The sequence below is a fragment of the Mizuhopecten yessoensis genome, unplaced genomic scaffold (genome assembly GCF_002113885.1).
Source record: "Mizuhopecten yessoensis strain PY_sf001 unplaced genomic scaffold, ASM211388v2 scaffold9023, whole genome shotgun sequence".
In the NCBI taxonomy this organism is placed as follows: domain Eukaryota; kingdom Metazoa; phylum Mollusca; class Bivalvia; order Pectinida; family Pectinidae; genus Mizuhopecten; species Mizuhopecten yessoensis.
The window spans coordinates 148,824-168,523 of NW_018407840.1; the positions used below are offsets into that span (position 1 = coordinate 148,824).

Below are 19,700 nucleotides of genomic sequence, written 5' to 3' on the forward strand. Positions count from 1 at the left end.
ATGATATATACATTTAATAATATTTTTGATGAATGTTAAATATTAATTTTGTCCTTATCATTTTCATTGCATTTAATACAAACTGCTTAAAAACCATCTTAAACTACTCTGCATAGGAACGACAATACTATGATCAGAGTACTTTGATTTTGACCTATATAGAATCAGCTGATAACACATAATTGTGTTAGAAGTTTATTTTTTATTTTTAATGTTATGTGGTATTGTCATATTTAATTTATAAAAGCTCGTTCAATAATTTGATATGGCTCGCCTTAAGTAAGATCCTCTATTTAAACAAGAATTCAGTAGTTCAACACAATGAAAACATTAAAAACCTGCACAAAATACAGTTTAGACAATATATATTTAATTTAAATCAACAACAATGACATTTAATCCTGAAAAACAGAAAACTAATGTATACACAAACTTATATTCAGCGTATACCTTTTTTTAAAGGATATGCAAATTTAGGCTATTGATTTGTAATCGTTCAACCCTCATTGATATTTGCTACAATGAAACTTATACAACTTATGTAACAAAGTCAGTTGTGTTAAGACTTTTGGTTATCTTAGATGTGTTAATTTATAATTTATTAATCATATGCTATCAAAGCTGATATACAGTTCAAATGTACATACACTTTATTAACTAAGCATATTATATTTCCGATAAAACATATTTTAACAGTGTCCTTCAACGTGGAAGAGCTCTTCTGAAAGAGAATGTTCTGTGGTGTGTTAGCATACGGTAGCATAATATTGTCAAATGTTCCTGGTCATAGTACAGAATGCACTTAACTATATATAATACAAATGTTTATTACAATATCATACATGTACTATACTAAATCACAATGTACATGAAATGAACCAGTAAGAAAATCAACAGCTGGGAACATGAGATAAATATTCATTTTTGTATGGAGCTTTGCACGAGGAGGACGATTACGAGGGTGTACAACGTCCAAACAAACAAAATGAGCATCTCTTGAGAATACTGTTAGTTTGCACCTTTCATCGGTAAGGTCACCTTGCAAAACGATATTTGAATCTGAAAAATGCAAAAAACATTGACTCAACATTTTGTACAAAAAAAATGTTCGGTCTGTAAGGGATTGACTTAATCATTAGCATAAAAAGTTGTTATCTCAGTTAGGAACTATGTCCGAACTGATTTGAATTGTTTATAAGAGACAATGAAACTTCATGATTATATATGGAAATTGTCATTTATAAGGGGACAAACTTGGCTCACGAATACACTCGTAGTTACAGTAATGAAGTTGACTGCATTGATCATAATGCAAAAGTTTACCTCAACGGTAAATTTGAGGTTCTAAGAAACATACCGCTTTATCACAACCTAGGTCGTCTCAAAGCAGTTCACACATTATTGTCCGTGAGTATAGGGCCAATATCTTTCTCAACTCCCTGGGAAGCATTCAGCCGTTGCTGCCATTCAGGCGCTTACATCTAGCATTCAACAATACCAGCACTGCACAACACATTTACAGCTGCGTAAAGTGGAACAAACGGAGTAAAGTATCTTTGTTCAAGGATACGACACAGCGCCATAACGGGACTCGAACTCACGGTCCTTCGGGCATGAGTCCGGCGTCCTACCACTAGACTATCGTGCCTCCGATAAAGGCGAAGGTATAGTAATTAGGGTAATTAGATTTATCTAAGGCGACAACTTACCTCATCAATAAAGGCGTAGAGTCCATCCACAAAGTCTGTACATGATCCTATCTTTAAAGGGCCAGAGTTGGTCATCATGTTCCCTGCAAATGTGATTAAAATATTAAAGTCAAATATAACCATCATGATGTAAAAAGATCTCATCAACGAACTTTGCAAACGTACCTCATTTGAGGAGAATCATTCCGTCACCAACTACCGTCTTGTAGGAATGGATGGATTTGTTTAAAATTTATATCTATTCAACATGGATAAATCTTTGAAGTAACAATCGAATTGATTACTCTTCAAACTCGATCGTTAAATAGCAAGATTAAGATAATATTTATAAGAGGACATATCTAGTTCTTCGGCTTCAATTCTAATTATCATAAAGCGTTACATTTATCTTTGATGCGTCTTTACGCAAATAACTGCTAATACTGCCAAAAACAGCATATACAGTATGGTTGAGTAAGTAGTGTTAGCGGGAAAATAGCATGTATGTATAATATTCTTGTTTGTCTTTGTCAGAGATGGTGGAATATAGCAACAAAAGAATACTTGTACCAAAACTTTCCACAAAACCATGACTCGAACTGCTTATCGACAAAACAATGGCTTGAAATGAACAAAGGAAAACATTTCACGGAAACCCTAGAAAACGCGTAAGGACAATAAGACCAGGGGTTCCGAAAGGGTAAACGTCGTCTGCTTTTTGGTATTCTGATATACCTGAGAATGCTACACTGGCCTTGTCCTCCTGAACTTTGGTCGTGCCCTTGTTGATATGCTGTAACGTTCCATGAAGGTACGAACCATCAAATCGGAAGAGCACGTTCGTCCATTCTTTGATCTGAAATAACCCAAAGAATAGGAGAGTATTAAAAGGCTGAACCCAGTAGCAATCGCAACCACCGTTATCAAAACACTTAATTATAATAGTCCAATAATTGACTACATCTTCTGTACAACATTAAACTATGCACAAAAAAACAAAAACGCTTCATCATTCGCTTGTGAACATTTGATAATACACGACACTGACTCCGCCCATCCACATCATCTCAATGCCCTACGAAACGGTTTTGTGTGTGNGGGGGGGGGGGGGGGGGGGGGGGGGGGGGGATCGCAATGAAATATCAGAAATTGTCAGTTAGATAAAATATTTTATTTGTATTACAATGAAAATATTAATACTGTGTCACCATTTGGTTACCAATTTGGTTAAAATGTATCATTTACTAAAACAAAGTACATAGTAAAATAACCTATTGTATTGCCTACCTACATTAAAGTTTAAAAAGATCCATGTCAACCCTTACAAAAGAGCAGTAAATTTGCTGACACTTTTGGCTGAAATGTAATTCATCTATAGCATATTAAAATACTGTTATAAACTTAGATCATTCCGTTCTGTTTAAAGACGACAAAAATATCAAAACAAGCACTGAAATCATTTAACTAAAACATTATTGCCCATTTTCATCAACAGGAACCAGCAAGGCAAGTAGTAAACTAAAATCGTAATTCCCTTCTGTGGGTGATCTTCTGCGGGTGATGTGTCCTCAAAACTCAAGGATTTACTCTCACCTTTGTTCTCTGTACTCTTTGGATATGCCATAAACGTTATTTATTGGTGTTGGCAATAATGAGGGAACCACCAAATGAAGCATTCGACTTACTTTTATCGGAAGTGCCAACGCTGTAATGGTATTATCGTTGTTGATAATCCGCATGTGGATACTAGAACTGGAAGTCGTCCTGTTGATGTAAACTTCCAGTGAAGATGCATTCGGATATTTAGAAGTGTCATTATTGCAATTTGTTAGCAGTATCTGTTTAGAAGGTCCCTGGGCCATGACAAAAATTCTAATCTGGATTCCAAATTTCCGGGAAAGGTTGTCATTCCCACTATAGAAGGGAATTGTTACAGAGCTTTTACCACGGAAAGTGCCGTAACCATTGAATTTTTCGATCGACTTGGCATTTATCCACACTGGTGAATTGGCCTCGTTCTGTACATCTTTATTTTCTTTGTCGTTAAACGTGATGAGAACTTCCAGCTGACATACTGCAAATGTAATAAAGATTACAATTAAAAACAGGACAACAGCGATACAGACAGTATGCTTTTAACCTAGAACATGTTCCCGGGTACTATAGGTGCATAATGTACAGGTATATGTATTTCCTTGACAAAGAAAATCAGTTAAGTAAAAAACTAAAAACCGTAATGAAAGCGTACCATTCTTTTTATAGGACAGTTATTTTTCTAGAAATTCATATATTTTGACAAATTCATACATAACGTCGATACATAAAGAATGACTATGAATGATTTCATATCTATTATCAGCGGGATTAAATTTCTAATTTGACCTTTGCCTCTTCGTTTGAAGATCCATTTGTTTATTCTTTACTTTAGAAATATGCCTTAATATATGGACGGGCCATTGTTCTCCCCAATTAAATTAATAGATAATGACTCGAGGTTGTTATATACTGCTTTATGCTGTGTCGTCTCAAAGCGGTTCACAAATTATTTTTCGTGATTATTGGGCCAACATATGTCGTCTCAGCGGTTCACACATTAATATTCATAATTATTTGGCCTTTGCAACCAGTTAATATACTTTGCAACTCCCTGGGGGCATATATACCGTACTGCAATTTAGGCGCTCACAAGCGGAGTAAAGTATCGTGTTCAATGATAAACACAGTGCCATGATTGGACTCGAACCTGCGACCCTTCGGTCACGAGACCAACACTCCTTCCACATATAGACTACCTTGTATAATGTTCTGTTTAAAAGAACAGCAGTTAATAAGGACTTGTTGTATATAATAGCCGTACCATATCATTCCAAAGTAGAGTACAGTACCTTTATCATAAATACGATACCATACCCGTACAATATGTAAGTATTTTTTCATTCAAGGTACTTATCTGTGTCACTTACATGGGGTTACGCTTCCAGATCTTACGCACGTGCATAATTCGGAATCAAATCTTGTGCCGTGACTACATTTTTGTATTTCTGCAACGTTGGCCTCATTGTAAAACGTCTTCCCGTCCTTGCTTTTTAGATTGCAGCCTGTCAACATTAATCGAAAAATATGTGTGTAAATATAGATACTAAAATTGAGTTTCCATGTCAATCGTTCTCATTGCGTTAGCGCAGATCTAATACCGACTTTTGAGTGCTACCTCACTGAAATACCATGGCGAAGACACTAAACACGGTATTCCAGCCGGTCACATTATACTGACAACGGGTAAACCCCATTTAGGCGATCGTTCAACACTAAGATCAAAAGTGAGGTATCGCTAGACAAGAACATAGGGGCGACAAACGGGTTTTCATGAAGTAGAGAGAACGATAACGATCCCAAATGTTGCAATAAGGTCAGTAGATCGACTGAGGCTTCTTTAATGTTCCCTTAGCCATAGAGGAAAGCCCCCGATTCGTTCGGGGCCCCACATCAGTCGCCTTTAACAACATTTTGTAGGAGAGAAACTATTCTTAGTTATATGGCAATAGGGAAGAAATATTGGAGCAGTGGAGAGATATCGGAGCAGGGGGATACATCGCTACCATGGAGTGAGACAGAAATGTCGGAATAGGATTATAGATAGGATATAGAAGCAGGAGAGAGAGATGTTACGTAGAGGGGAATTTTGGGAGAGGGGAATTTAGAAGTAGAGCAATATAACTTATTTGGTATCAAAGAATGTTGTATGTGCATTTTAACATTTTAAAGGTTGAATTTAACCTTACTATACAAGACTAAGAGACCTATGAAAAACGCGATAACACTTACCTGGTTTACATATGTAATTAATGAGTAGATATTTATCTATTCCTGGACAAGGGTCAGAGTACAGGGATGGGTCAGCGGTCACAGTACACGATTGTTTTCCGACGCATTGACTCCGTATTGTTGTCAGAGTGGAGCGACTGGAACACGGCTTGGCGATTTTCGGAGAAGGACCGCACGTTTTAGCATTGGCACGCCCATAAAACACTTCGTTGATGCGGACTTCCATTCGAAGTGGGCACTCAAGCGCCTTGGCTTTACCGTTACATATCGTCACTTGATAACTGTCGGTGCCTACAAAATAAAGTAGGACAAATCAAAAGAATGAGTCATTACCTAGGTTAATATACCTAGTCAATATCACAAATCACTGTCCAGCGCGTGACTATGATCCAACCGATGAGGATTTTTGGAAAGTATATTGATGAACAGAATATGGGCCTTCATCAGAAAGTAATGCAATCTTACCTAGTACACATAGTCTATAAAATTACATTTAAAAATCGATCTTTAAATACAACAGCAGGAAATTAGCAAAAAAATCCTCACCCTTAGCGGACTGAGTCTCTTGGTTTCGTGGGCAGGAAGCATTACATGCTTTGTCAGCTACGCATGCGCCATCCCTGCCAATGTAGGCGGTCCCTTCCGGACAACACTCGGCAGCGGAATACTTCCCGTTACACTTCCAGTAGTGACGACAGTTCGGCTCTTTGATCCGGAAGTCTTGGTATGATACGAGGTTTGGATATCGAGGATCGGAACACGGATCTGAGGGAAGGAATGTCAACCATATATCATTTGACATTCAAGTTTGACTAGTTTTTTGGTAACAGTGGGTCAGCGCCCATCAGTATTTAGTACATTTCATACATTGAATTTAACAAAACTTTGGTTTGATACATACCACAGGTTTTGTGTGTATAGAGGACTAACAAAAGAAGAAAAATATGTTAGGAAAATCTGAAAATGGGAGGATGGAAAATGGTAGATCTAATCGAAGTGACAAACAACGAGAAATGCTATTTAACGAAGGGCGTTCTATCGAAGTTATCTTGCGTGAGTTCTTGTATTTTGTCGCATAGGAGCCCGCATTAGAAAAAAACGTACTCGTATAACTACCTATGATTAAGAAGCAACGCGTGTCTTTCCTGTGAAGAAATTTTGAACTATGAAGTTATAGCTGGAATGCAACTGACACAGTATTTAGTGCGATCTTACAAACACAAACAATAGCTAGAAGTGTATCGGGTTTTTTTTACATATTTTACGCATATTTAACATATCAGATTAACGACCAAACAAGTAAGTAAACAACCAAGCAAACAAGCAATCTATAATCAACACACAACTCACCATTAGGGCATTTGATGATAGAAGGGAAATCGCATCTATTTTCTTTCTGGTTGTAGAAGGTTCCAAAAGGACACCTAAGTTGGGTGGGTTGGCGTCCTGACTCACAGACAACATACGCGCCACAGTCGTTTGGTATGCCCAGAGTGCAGACAACGGCCTTACAGCTACTGCATATGGCCTTAAGATCTGTGCAAGGAGTTACGTACATTAATGCGGAGATTTGAAAACATAAACTGCAAATGTCGACATCTTCGATAATATTGTGTTTGCTAAAAAAATCGAGAATACGTTTGCATTGACTTATAAGCAATGTTGCAGCAGCTTGTTTTAAATAACAAATCACCAATTACTTGTCTGAAACGGTGCCTGCACGCGAAAAATGTCTACGATCTAACACGTTTATAGTATTCGTAAGTAACTTGTGCCACTGTATCATTTAAAGTGACGAAGAAGAGTTCCACTCAGGTTTTAAATAGGAGTAGTCTCCCTTTTATATAGAAGATGAAGCAACCACGAGGAGTCTTTTCTGCCTTAGAATAAGTTCCCTTGCCAAGTTTTTCATATGTATTGCGGTCTATAATTTGTACACTCATTCTGAAGCTTTGACATCATCATTTACTTTCAAATCCTCTTATATAGCATTCGTGTTAACATTTAAGATAAACTGAACTACAAGTTAACTATGAAATAATTATTTACTTGTAGACCGCCAATGTAAATCGTCAAAACGTAACGCGATGTCATCATATTAAATCTTTCCTTTAATTATTCTAAACATTTTTTTTTTGACAAATATAAGATTCTCTCATAATATTTATCTTTTCGTTTGATTTCTGCTTCTATTCAATCATGTAATTGTAATATTTTTATGATAAAATTTGAACAAAGAAGGAAGGCTCTCCAAAAACTAGTTCTTCCCATTGCCACATATATCTTTGTCAAACAGCATTTCTGATGAAAAAAAAAGGTTGTGATTACAGAGACCATCACTTCTGTTAATAGCATTAAAAATACGAATTTCTAATTTTGTTGTGTGTAATAAACGTTCCGTGGCGAGTACGTGACGCCAGGCAGTAGTCATGGTGCATGTGGAATTGATATTTAACCACATATGTCATGTTTTAATCAAATGGCTAAATAAAATATCACTTCTTTAACAATCATTTTGGTTTGGTTTTGGTTTGTTTGTGTCTTACGTCCTATTAACAACTATGGTCATTTAAGGACGTGCCAGGTTTGGTGGTGGAGGAAAGCCGGAGATCCCGGAGAAAAAAACACCGACCGGCAGGCAATACCTGGAGACTGCCTTACGTAGTTCTGGAACCCGCGACCCAGTGGTGGAGGGCTAGTGGTAGCATAATGTCAGACGCCTTAACCACTTGGCCACCGCTAATAAGTTCACTTGTAATGTTGTTGAAAATCTTAACCACTTCATTTTTGGTATAATTAGCGACTGTACGTCATTCGAAAAGGAGCCAAAGTTTCTATTTACATATGATCTGTGCCCAACTACCTACGATCTTACCGCATTAACGTGTCAAATTATCAAAATCCTCCTTTGGGAGCTTGACCTCTATATCTAACGGTTTGACATGGCAAAATATTCGTCATATAAACGCAAGTCAATACCTACTCCCTAATTCTTGGTTCTGTCTTGCAACATCTCCCGGGGGCGGGTCAACGACGGTTAGAACTGCCAAAAAAGGAATAGCATGCAACATTGTAGATAGTATTGTGAAGCCAACATGTCATGGAAAGCGCATGTACATGAGAACGGAAGTGTATGTTATTTGAATCTGGATGCAAGTAGGTATGGCGAGGAAATAAAAATCGAAATACATTATAAGGCAAAACCAACCCAAATATCAAGTAAATTACAAAATATATATATGCAAGACCACACACTTGTGTTTTTCTAACGAATCAGAAAGCAGGAGTTTATTGCGCGAACGAATATATTCACGAGTGGGCGGAGCGCACGAGTGAATATATACGTCCGCGCAATAAATGAGTGCTTTCTGATTAGAAACATACAAAATTTCGTATTGCACGTGTGCAATACAGAACGTTGTATTTCATGGTCTGAAAATTGCTTGTATTACTATAACAAGATTCAACAGGTATGTGATATATCTTCGTTCTGCTGTAGTGGTCTGTAGCTGGAAATATTTAAGAAAGTTCAAAACTTTTGTTTTCTAAAGCCTCTCTAGGTCATCAATGTTGTGCTTTATTCAAAGATGAGCATAAGACACACATATTTGATTACAACTATAACATTTGGTAAAAGATAAAGAATGTCAAAATGAAATACACTACATCGTACATCTGACCCGCCCTTCTACATCTCATCGGTAAAAGCAGTGGGAAATCCAATATTGCCAAAACCAATGTTGATATAGAGGGAGGGTGCATAAAACCACTTATATGAGTTTCAGAAATAAGAGGAGTACCGGTTTTAAATTAACAATTAGTAGAGTGTGTATATCACGAACCGTGCCCCTCCTCAAAGAGATAATGTGGCCATCAAGGTTACGACAAACGGCAAAATCATAATAAGAAATATAAATTGTCACTCAAATTCATTAATTTTGTTTTACTCACCATCATTACCTTGAAATAGTTTCTCTGTAACAACAATTTAGCCTTCTAAAATAAATAGAAAGTTAAACTCTGAGAAAATGTGATGGAGGCAAAACTTCAGAACAACTTACTTGGTACTAGGTAAAACTACTTTTAGATTGTTTTTTCCCCCTTAACCCTTTCACTACTTTAGATCATAATGGATTCATCCATATCATTGCAATTACATTGCATTGCAAATAACATAGGGATGAAAGGGTTAAAACGATATAAGCATTTGAAACAAACAATGAAGAAAAAAAATCAATATCCGGAAAATTGTATATACAATGTAATTGTGTAAGATTAGAATCAGTGGTCTGTTGCCTTGACCTACCTCCCCCTGTCGACAGGGTCTCCTGGGACGACACGCACAGACAGCACGCGGATAACAATAACAACTGGATTTCTTTGTTCATCTTCATCTACAAAACGGTCATAATGTATCAACATCTTTCTATGAATTAAATCTCTCATCATTAATTCTCGAAAATCATACCTTTTAATTGAAGAAATGATTGAAAAGTTTGAAAAGTCAAAGATTGCGATTCAAAAGCCAACGGTGACTATTAAAATATCAACAACGATGATTGAATGTCAAATAATGGTTGATCTGTCGAACAATAATGATTGAATTGTCAACAATAATGATTGAATTGTCAACAATAATGATTGAATTATCAACAATAATGATAAAAAGTTGACAATAATAAGGATTAAAATGTCAACAAGAATGATAAAAAAGTCGACAATAATGATGGAAATGTTAACAAATTTGATTAAAAATGTCAACAAATTTAGTTAAAGATATCAACAATAGTTATTTAGATGTTAACAAAGATTTTGATTAAAATGTCAACAATAATGTTTTAAGAGTCAACAATGATGGTTGAAATGTCAATAATAGCGATTGAAATGTTATTTATAGTGATGGAAATGTCAACAATTATGATTAAAATGACAACAAAAATGATTGAAATGTCAACAATAATAATTAAAATGTCAACAATAATGAGTGAGATATCAATAATAGTGTTTAAAAAGTAAAATGATGGTTGAAATGTCAACAACATTGATTGAAATATCAACAAGAATGACTGAGATTTCAGCAATAGTGATTGAAAGTAAATAGTGATGATTAGGCCTTCCAGAATACTAAACGACACGTCGACAACACTTTTTGAAACATCAACAATATTGATCAAACACTTAAATAATGATTATAAACTCATCAACAATATTGATCAAACACGTAAATAATGATTATAAACTCATCAACAATATTGATCAAACACATAAATAATGATTATAAACTCATCAACAATAATTCCTGATACGTCAACATCAATAATAATGAACCACCAACAGTCCGGGGTGTCAGTTATTTAAGAGTAGTCAAACCAATCAGCCAAGCAGGGACAAAATAGTCAGGATACATTATTAATAAGACGTCACTGGACGTTTTCAGGCTTTAGAACAACATACGAAAAAGACCCCACCCCCCCACGAGTTGAGTAGATACGTCTAATTTTACTCCCTACAAGCCTTAAAGGTCTTAATATACATATTGTGTCTTCAACTATCAGGGCCTCATGAATATAATGTGCTAATGAAGCTTCACTAGCACTACGTATAATATATATAACGTGTATACACATTCAGATTGTGAGTATATTATGTATACGTCACCGCAAAAATAACGAACTTCCGCATTCTCGGCAACTTATAAGGAAATGTCAACAAAAACATGGTACAGGCCTTATTATTGCAGGTAAGGACTACCGCTAGATATTTTGTCATAACAGACTTATGCAAATCATATCAGAAAGACTGATGATTTAATGGCGACGAAATTTCTGAGTAAAACAATCTAACGAATTTGTGAATTGAAATAAATGTCACTTAAAATTTAACGGCATATATTTCCTTGTCCTGTTTTTACTGACACGAAGTAAAAAATTCAATTAAAGATTTTTTTAGAGCAAGCTGTTTTTTATATCATCAGAACTCGTATTTGAAACATTCGGATTTTACAACAGTTCTATTTTGACGGACCTTATGAAGGGTGTCGTTTTGTTTATCAATTTTCAATTGATATGGCTGGCAACTGTTGGCGAATTTTTTATTCTTCTCAATTATCAAAATTGTTCAGTCTGTTAAAAAGCTCTCTCTGTGACGGCCTGGGCCTATACTGTTACAACGTAATGCAAAGTTCGACTTAATTTTCTATTGAATTAAGGCTATATGCTATCTTGTTTTTTGCGTACGTATTGAGAGAATGTACGTTCTATGGGCGATAACTAACAATGTAATATTTTTTTAATGTAAAAATCAATCATTTTTATATGCAAATATCGAGCGTGTTCGGCATAAAAAAGGAAAAGTGAAAATGATTAATAAATGAAAAATAAACAAAATAAAGATAGATGAGGGAATGTCATGTAGTCCATTGCAGGAGAACATAGGAAAGTATTCCATCAGGAGATTTTAGGTTCAATATTTCTTCCATTACTGTCACATTTAATAGTAAATATGAATAGAAAACAAAAACATTTGCATTTATGTTTACGTAATTATGAAATATTTAATAAAATATAAATATAAACTTTATTTGTTTTACAACAATTATGAACAAGTTATTCCAACGTATATATCAATCACGGAAACCGGAGTACACGGAGAAAACCCATGTGGTCGAGCAAGTGACCCCAACCATTTTACGTCCGATCGGGGAATCGAATCCCGGAATAAAAAATGAAAAAATAACATCAAAGGTCGACAAAATACCGGATATATATAAACTGTCGTTTCCATTTAATTATATTTTGTTCAGATGTTCTTTGTCACAGTTACGTTGACATTGTGCTTATTTGTCACCGATCGATTTCATGGCTGTCTAGGCAGACACAAAAGGTGTGAGAGAAATTAGTGATTCTCCTAATTTTGTTCCATCATTCCTCTGCCTACGTCATCAACTTGACTGATTTTAACTCAAGCGTTCATACATTCGTACATGGTGTTCAAGACTCAATAAACCACATTTGGGTGTTGGTATATGTCGTACGACAGTTAAGATATATGCGTGGGCTATCTAGTGACATAAACTAGCTGATCCCGGGGGTGACGTAACAACATTCTTCACACGCCAACAGTAATTACATGTACTCCAGTGCTTACGTTGATGAATTAGTGATATCCGGTTTGGGCTATCACCATCTACGCAGTGATGGTACAACGATGGCGATGAAAATGACATACAATTCTGCAATCCTACTTTGTATCTATAAAGGGCGAATGTACATGATAGCCTCCCCTAGATTAAAAAAAATGATAAAGTATAGCAGCGTAGATCTGCGTGCATGATGTTTTTGTTCTAACAAGTTTATTAACTTGTTTTGACGTGTCTAAAATAATAGGAAATTCCTATTTATAGCTTTTATGAGCGATAAAAGTTGTTACTTATCGAATTTGCTCAAACGATTCCAAAATTATTCCATTTAGTCCGCCTTTGTTGAGCTAAAATAATAGTTCCACGGGCGAATTTTGTATTTATTTTTACTTATTTTTTCCTCTTTAACAGATGCATTCATGTGAGAAAAAAAAGAAAAGAGAAAACTAAATAAAGTATTTTGAATAGGATAGTCGGATACAAAGTGCCATTTAAATGTATCTTCATCTCATTTAGCGTCTCGGAAACTGATCAACGCAAATAATACTGAACAATACAATTTTATAACAAATCGTAAAAATATAGGAAATCAGGATTTCTATATCAGCCACGTGTAACTGCTAAGAAACCGCAATCGCTGACAAAACGACATATGTCAATAGGAGGCAGAATGAAAAGACTTCTTTAAGTAAAATACAAGTTTTTGATTTTTTTTCTACCAACATTTGTATCGCCTTGCATAATACAGGGCTATGGGGCTATGAGGTATATGAAAATGTTAAAAAATGAATTCACTCAAGCGGACACGGTCTTCGTTAATTATTTTCTGATTCTCATTATATACTCCATCCCAATATGCACACATATGTTGATTATTTCTTAAAGATACAAATGAAAAACCGATTTCCCTGTGTAGAACTCTTCTTAAAACGAGAAATCTGTCAATGTTTGGTTACCATCCGATTGTTGACCTTGACCCCTTTGTCCTTTCCTGTACAGACATTTCATGTCGGTGACCAGTAGTTTGTCCGTACATGTATATAAATAGGCAATAATCTTGCTCTCAAATATGTAATAAACATAAGCTAATTGATATGGACATCGTGTCGGGGGTCGTCTCGCGATCGGAAGAAGACCGCCTCAGAAGAGGACCGTCTCGGTACTTTTTGTTTCTCTCGGAATGTCGGTAAGGGTCTAGCTGAGGGTTAAGTGGATGGGCAGGACGTCACAATAGTCGTAAAAACGTCCCTAGACACGGAATCACAATATCAAGTCTGACCAGTGTCAACAACATCGATGACTCGTCATCTTAAGTTCAGTCAAATAACTTCTGTTTCCCTCAGTTTGAGAGTACAGTAAAAGTAACTTATATCAATTCGATATTTAAAGCAATTCCTTTTTTAGGTAACTGTGTCAATACCACATTACGTAAACGTCGTTCCCCGTTGTATACGTTGGGGCATCAAGTAGCGATAGGATTGAATATACTGTTTCAAATGGAGATATATCAAATTTTATTTGTATAATAATTATGTTTTCTTGATGTGAAATGTATAATCCTGTAAAAGGAATAGTGAGAATCTGTTCGGATGTTTATTCCCGAACTTTAAAACTGAGAAATGAAATTAAACGGGATTTAACGAAATACAATTGGCTTTCCGTGACTATGCTTTTTATATATTTTAATTATAAGAAAAACAGTAACACGTTTAACTTGTATTTTTTTTGTGGTATATGCCATGTGCACATACATTGTATCCTGTACCATGCAGACATGTAGCTTAGATTTGTTGTGTTTGTTGTCCCTTATATCTATTTACCTTAGGCGAAAAACGGTGTATTCAAAAGAAACATGTTTTAACGTGGAATGATATTCACTGAAACATTGTTTGTAATTATTGTTTCACTTCTACATACCGATGTAATAAATTTCAAAGAATATGAGACAATCTAAAGCTATTTTGAAGGTCCCGTTATACTTGTACTTTAAAAATCGTAAACATTTTATTCATTATGACTGTCCCTTCTCACACATATTTGGTAAAATTCTGAATGTTATTTTTTATAATGTTTCCATTAAGCGCATGGACTTACACCATAATTTCTTTGGCGTTACATAGCAGAACAAAATATCAAATTCTTGATGACCAATTGTGATTTGGGTCACTGCTCAAGTATAACTACAGCATCTTCTCGCTGATGATTTGACTCTCTAAAGTTATACTTCACAAACCAGTCAAACGAATTGTTATAACTTATTTATGTCATTCTTGCGCATATATTGAATGTCCCATTTGAACATTGTATTCCCTATATCATGGCAATTTTTGTGGGTCAGTTACATAAGATGTTAACATCAAACGGTCAGTAATCATAGCGTTTCATTAAATACGTAGTACGACTGTGTATGATACTTAGTATATACATGTAAACGATGTATACATGTGTTCGTAATATTTTAGAATCGCATTCGTTCCAAGCTCCCAGCTATAAACGGATGGTATGTGTGCAAAGGCGATGCCTAAATTAATGAGATAATTCCATTTCAGAATAGAAATGTTTTCGCAAAAATATCAAAAATTTGATGTAGTGGTACTGGTACTACGGCACATACTTCAATGGTCATTTTAACTGTAACATTTCTGTCCATTCTATTTTCTAAAACGTGATAAGGTTAATAACAAATCAAAATCAACTTACCATTAATATGAAGATCCTAGTATGAATGAGAAGAGATAAACACCGACTTCCTTTCAATAAAAACGTGGTTTCTTGACAACTTATAGAGTATCTAAGACCAGTTTCTGTCCTCACATAGGTCCGTCTATTTGCAAAGCACACTCGGTCCCAATACTTAATAGCATACACAAATATATCATCCAGACATTCTTGCCGGGGGCGGAAAGTGTAAAACCTGACAATCATTTGTCCTATTGTCTCCGCCTAAACCCTCTGGCAAAAAACACATTCGTCACCTTTGCCTGCTAATGGAGAAAAACGATTTAAAACAATGCTAATGACAATTAATAACAACAATAATACATATTTATCAATTATGTCATAAACATAATTTGGCGTTTGTGGTCATGGCGTGTTATCCGGTGCAAAACAGATGCACGAATATCTATTTAATATAAACTGTATTTATCTTACAATAGTTATGAAACAAGTCATTTCAACTGATATTAATCACTCTTATTGACCTGGATGTTAGAGCGCAGGGGTTTTTAATGTGAGAGGAAACCGGAGTACCCGGAGAAAACCCGCGTCATCTGGCAGGTGACCCTATACCTTTTCATAAAGATCTATGGATTATTAGAGGATAAGAGAATTATTCGATCACTTGTATTACCACAGAATAAGTCCGTGGTACTGTACCAAAGAAAAATCAACAAGAATTTATGGTAATGAAATATATTCATAAGTATCTTGATTATAGATAATGAATCAGATATATGAACTTTATTTATTTTACACACAATTATAATATAACTTTTACAAGAAAAGAATTCTCGAAACATGAATATCAGTGACATATATTCATTATTTATCGTACTTTTAATAGGAAAAAAATGTTACATGATGTGATACATAATATGTATATGTAATAGAAAGGTGGTTCTTGTAGTCAGGTTGTTGTTATATTGGAAACATCACATTAAGGGTATTTCAGACAGATCTTTATAGACAAATAGTTTAGACAAGTGACCTGTATATACAGAAAGTCTTAAGAAACATAAGATGTTAGTAGATAGTCTTTATAATAATAATTATATACAGCATTTGATATAGCGCCCTATCTAGCTAACATAAACCACTCTAAAGCTCTTTACAGTACATAGATATACAATTAATACAATCAGCATATACATTAATCAATACAATTTTGAGGAATTTGTAGGAGCTGCCTTATCAGGCACTAGCTACTAGTCCTATGCCACCTGACTAATAACTCCCTATGTGTGTGTGTATGCCTGCGTGTGTGCTGGAGATGTAATGTGTATAGAAGAGTGATCTTTATTAACAAGTTTTCTCTTTACATTTATAGACAAATATTCTGTATAGATACGTGGTCTCTTAGACTTGGTCTTTGTCGACAAGTAGTTTTTGTAAACATGTGTTCTGATTTTGTTACTTAACTAAGGGCTCTGTGGGACCTTCAATATTGGGTACGTAATTTGTGTTAGAGTTATTTCCCTTACATATTGTACCTTATTACATAATTGAGGTTATATGAGACCTTACACATCACATTTGTGATTTGTATTAGACTTAAAGTTATACGCTGTTTAATTTATAGAGGATCTTACATGAGTATCCATATCATATTGAATTTACTTAAAAACGAGTGCAATAATTTGATGTGATACGATCCGTTTAAACTTTTGTACATAAATAGGTAAATGTTTCATGTTAATGAGAACACTTATAATGAAATCCGGAAATATTATCTAGATTGAAAGTCTTATCTTGTCTTATTAACTCTGTATTTATCATCGTATGACATTACCACCATAATCATAACCATACCACATTTAGATGGCTTTTATTAGGCTATAAATGTCACGAGCCGGTTGTTGACGTCATAAATATTACGACGTCATAATTGTTACGTTGGCTACTACTGATACTCTCTGGACAGATGGCTTTTCTATTCAGTGAACAAACTTACACGATGTATACTTTATTTGAAATAAATTTGCTGAATATTAACAAGTGTAATTCAATTTTGTGTGAGACAATTAGATACCAAAGATAGTAAATAAAAGTATTGAGTTTCAGTTGGCATTCATAGGCAATATTGATCTCCAACTTGACACAGGCAAATCTAGCATGCTTTATACAATTTTCCTTTGTCCAGTTGGCATTCATATATCCTATAAATGCCAACTGAAAGCGTTTCAATGCTTTAGTATATACATTCATAATAGAACATACCTCGTACGCATCTGTTTGTTCTTAGTGACGCAAGGGGCCGCAGTGACCGAGAGGTTAAGGCGTGTGACATTCTGCTACCACTAGCTCTAGCTCTCCACATATTGGTCGCGGGTTTGAGGCAGTCGCTGTGTACTGGCCACAGGTTGGTGGTTTATCTCCGGGTACTGCGGTTTTCCTCCACCACCAAAACATGTAACGTCCTCAAATGACCATAGCTGCTAATTGGACGCAAACCACAAACAAACAAACAAATAAATCATAGTGACACCAGTTCAGCTTGGATATAGCCATTCCTACAATAGGTGTTTAAGTGTTTGGGATGGAAGACTGTACATGTATCGTAATAGTGTTTACTTTTCGACAGTTACGAATCACTGAGAAATAAACAAAAGAAATGATTTAACAATATATTATTATGACAGAAATACGTAGTCTCTACAACACAATTCTTCTAGATATCTGTCACATAGAAAGTTTAAAAAATAGTTTATAAAGGGATGCAACCCGTATTGGGTTATGTGTCTTTAAAATCTCTCCGCATATGGATTTTATACTGTTACAGCTAATTCCCTACAACAAAGCATACGATCAGCATTACGATTTTTCACTCGGATGGCGTCCTGTTCACAGATTGAATATATTTTATATTATTGTTCCTCTTCATTTTCCGTCAAAGACATTGAACGATTGTCACTATCACTTGTGGTATTCAGAGGTTAATTTCACTAGCAACTTTCAAATATTCACTCCTGGTGATCTGGTTATGATTTTAACGCAACTTGCCATTTATTTATGTATGGAAAATATAATTATTAAAGCATGCCTCCGTCGCTTTTGTTATGCAACAAGTTCCTGTATAATTTACTTCACATAACGAGATGCATCATATTGACGCCGTTCCATGATTAAACAATTATTATCTTATATGCTTCATGGTGGCATACAAATGTACATCACAACTTAAAAATTATAAGAAGGATATGATGAAAGTTAAAAAAATATATTACCACACTTACATTCAACATTCTGACACATTTTAATGATGCATTGAATGTCCCCAGATAAAATTAAAACTCATTTGTATACGTGAAAATAAAGGAAAGAATACTGGCAAACTTTTGCTTGTTATAGTATCATGTAGACACAACTGTTTACGTAAAGTGCGCTTTGGAAAGTGACATCACATTATGCATCAAATAAAAGGAGAAATGAAGATCTCTGTTTTTATATACACTGACTGCAGTGAATTAAATTAAACGAGCAGGAAACGGTGAAATGTCTAGTGCTATGATACTTTTGGCAAAGCACTGTCAGTGAACACAACAAAAATACATTTTTGATAAAATTTGATAATGATATTTCATAGCTGAAGAATGTTAGACCTGAAGGGTTAATTATCAAAAGAGTCAGAAATGATCAGTGCCTCCAGTAATATTTCTAAAAAGACTTAACAAATCTGAACTTTATCACAACCCCAGATACTGTTCAGTTTTTTTTTCTCACCAAGTTGCAAAAGAAAAAAAATGATATTAAAAAAACACAAATATTCATTCAAATGTGTAACACACTTTAAAGGTAATCAAAATAGCAATATCACATTGTTTGGGGGAAAATTAATCAGAGACTGTTTGTAGCTTATAATGGCGCTGGAATGTATTAAACCCTTTGTTATTACAGTTTGTCGACTTGAAATACGGACTACCACCGGTTAGCCTGGATGCTGGAGTAACACAATGTCGTGTAACTTCAAAGTGCGAAATATTTTTTATGAACTGAAAGACCCGGACCGGTATTCATGAAACTGTTTTCATGCTAAAGCATGGATTTTGTGCTCAAATCTATTTTTTGTTTAGTTTATTAATAAGTAATAACATTTTATTTTGTCAATGATTTGAAAAACAATAAAAAGACTTAAAGCCAAATAATGTGTTCAATGTTTAGATTCGACGTTTTGATCGTTTAATCAAAGTTGGTTTGAGAACAAACTCCATGCTTCAGCAGGAGAACGGTTTCATGAATACGTGACCTGTTCCCGTTATATGTTATAAAAAAATCTTATTTTGTCAATGATATGGAAAAACATTTAGGAGCGTTAAAACCAAATACAGCTT

General features: G+C 35.0%; 1 protein-coding gene across 1 annotated transcript; it reads right to left on the minus strand.

Annotated features, from left to right (window-relative positions):
* Window positions 1-353: 353 nt before the first annotated feature.
* Window positions 354-15,555, minus strand: LOC110457124. Its single transcript, XM_021508232.1, has 11 exons — window positions 15,352-15,555; window positions 9,820-9,907; window positions 8,497-8,556; window positions 6,864-7,049; window positions 6,060-6,278; window positions 5,514-5,804; window positions 4,652-4,786; window positions 3,374-3,762; window positions 2,424-2,544; window positions 1,710-1,792; window positions 354-1,059 (listed from the first exon to the last, which is right to left on the minus strand). Exons 1-11 carry the CDS (start codon window positions 15,352-15,354, stop codon window positions 1,009-1,011), a joined length of 1,626 nt encoding a protein of 541 aa, XP_021363907.1. The 5' UTR covers window positions 15,355-15,555; the 3' UTR covers window positions 354-1,008.
* Window positions 15,556-19,700: the final 4,145 nt, after the last annotated feature.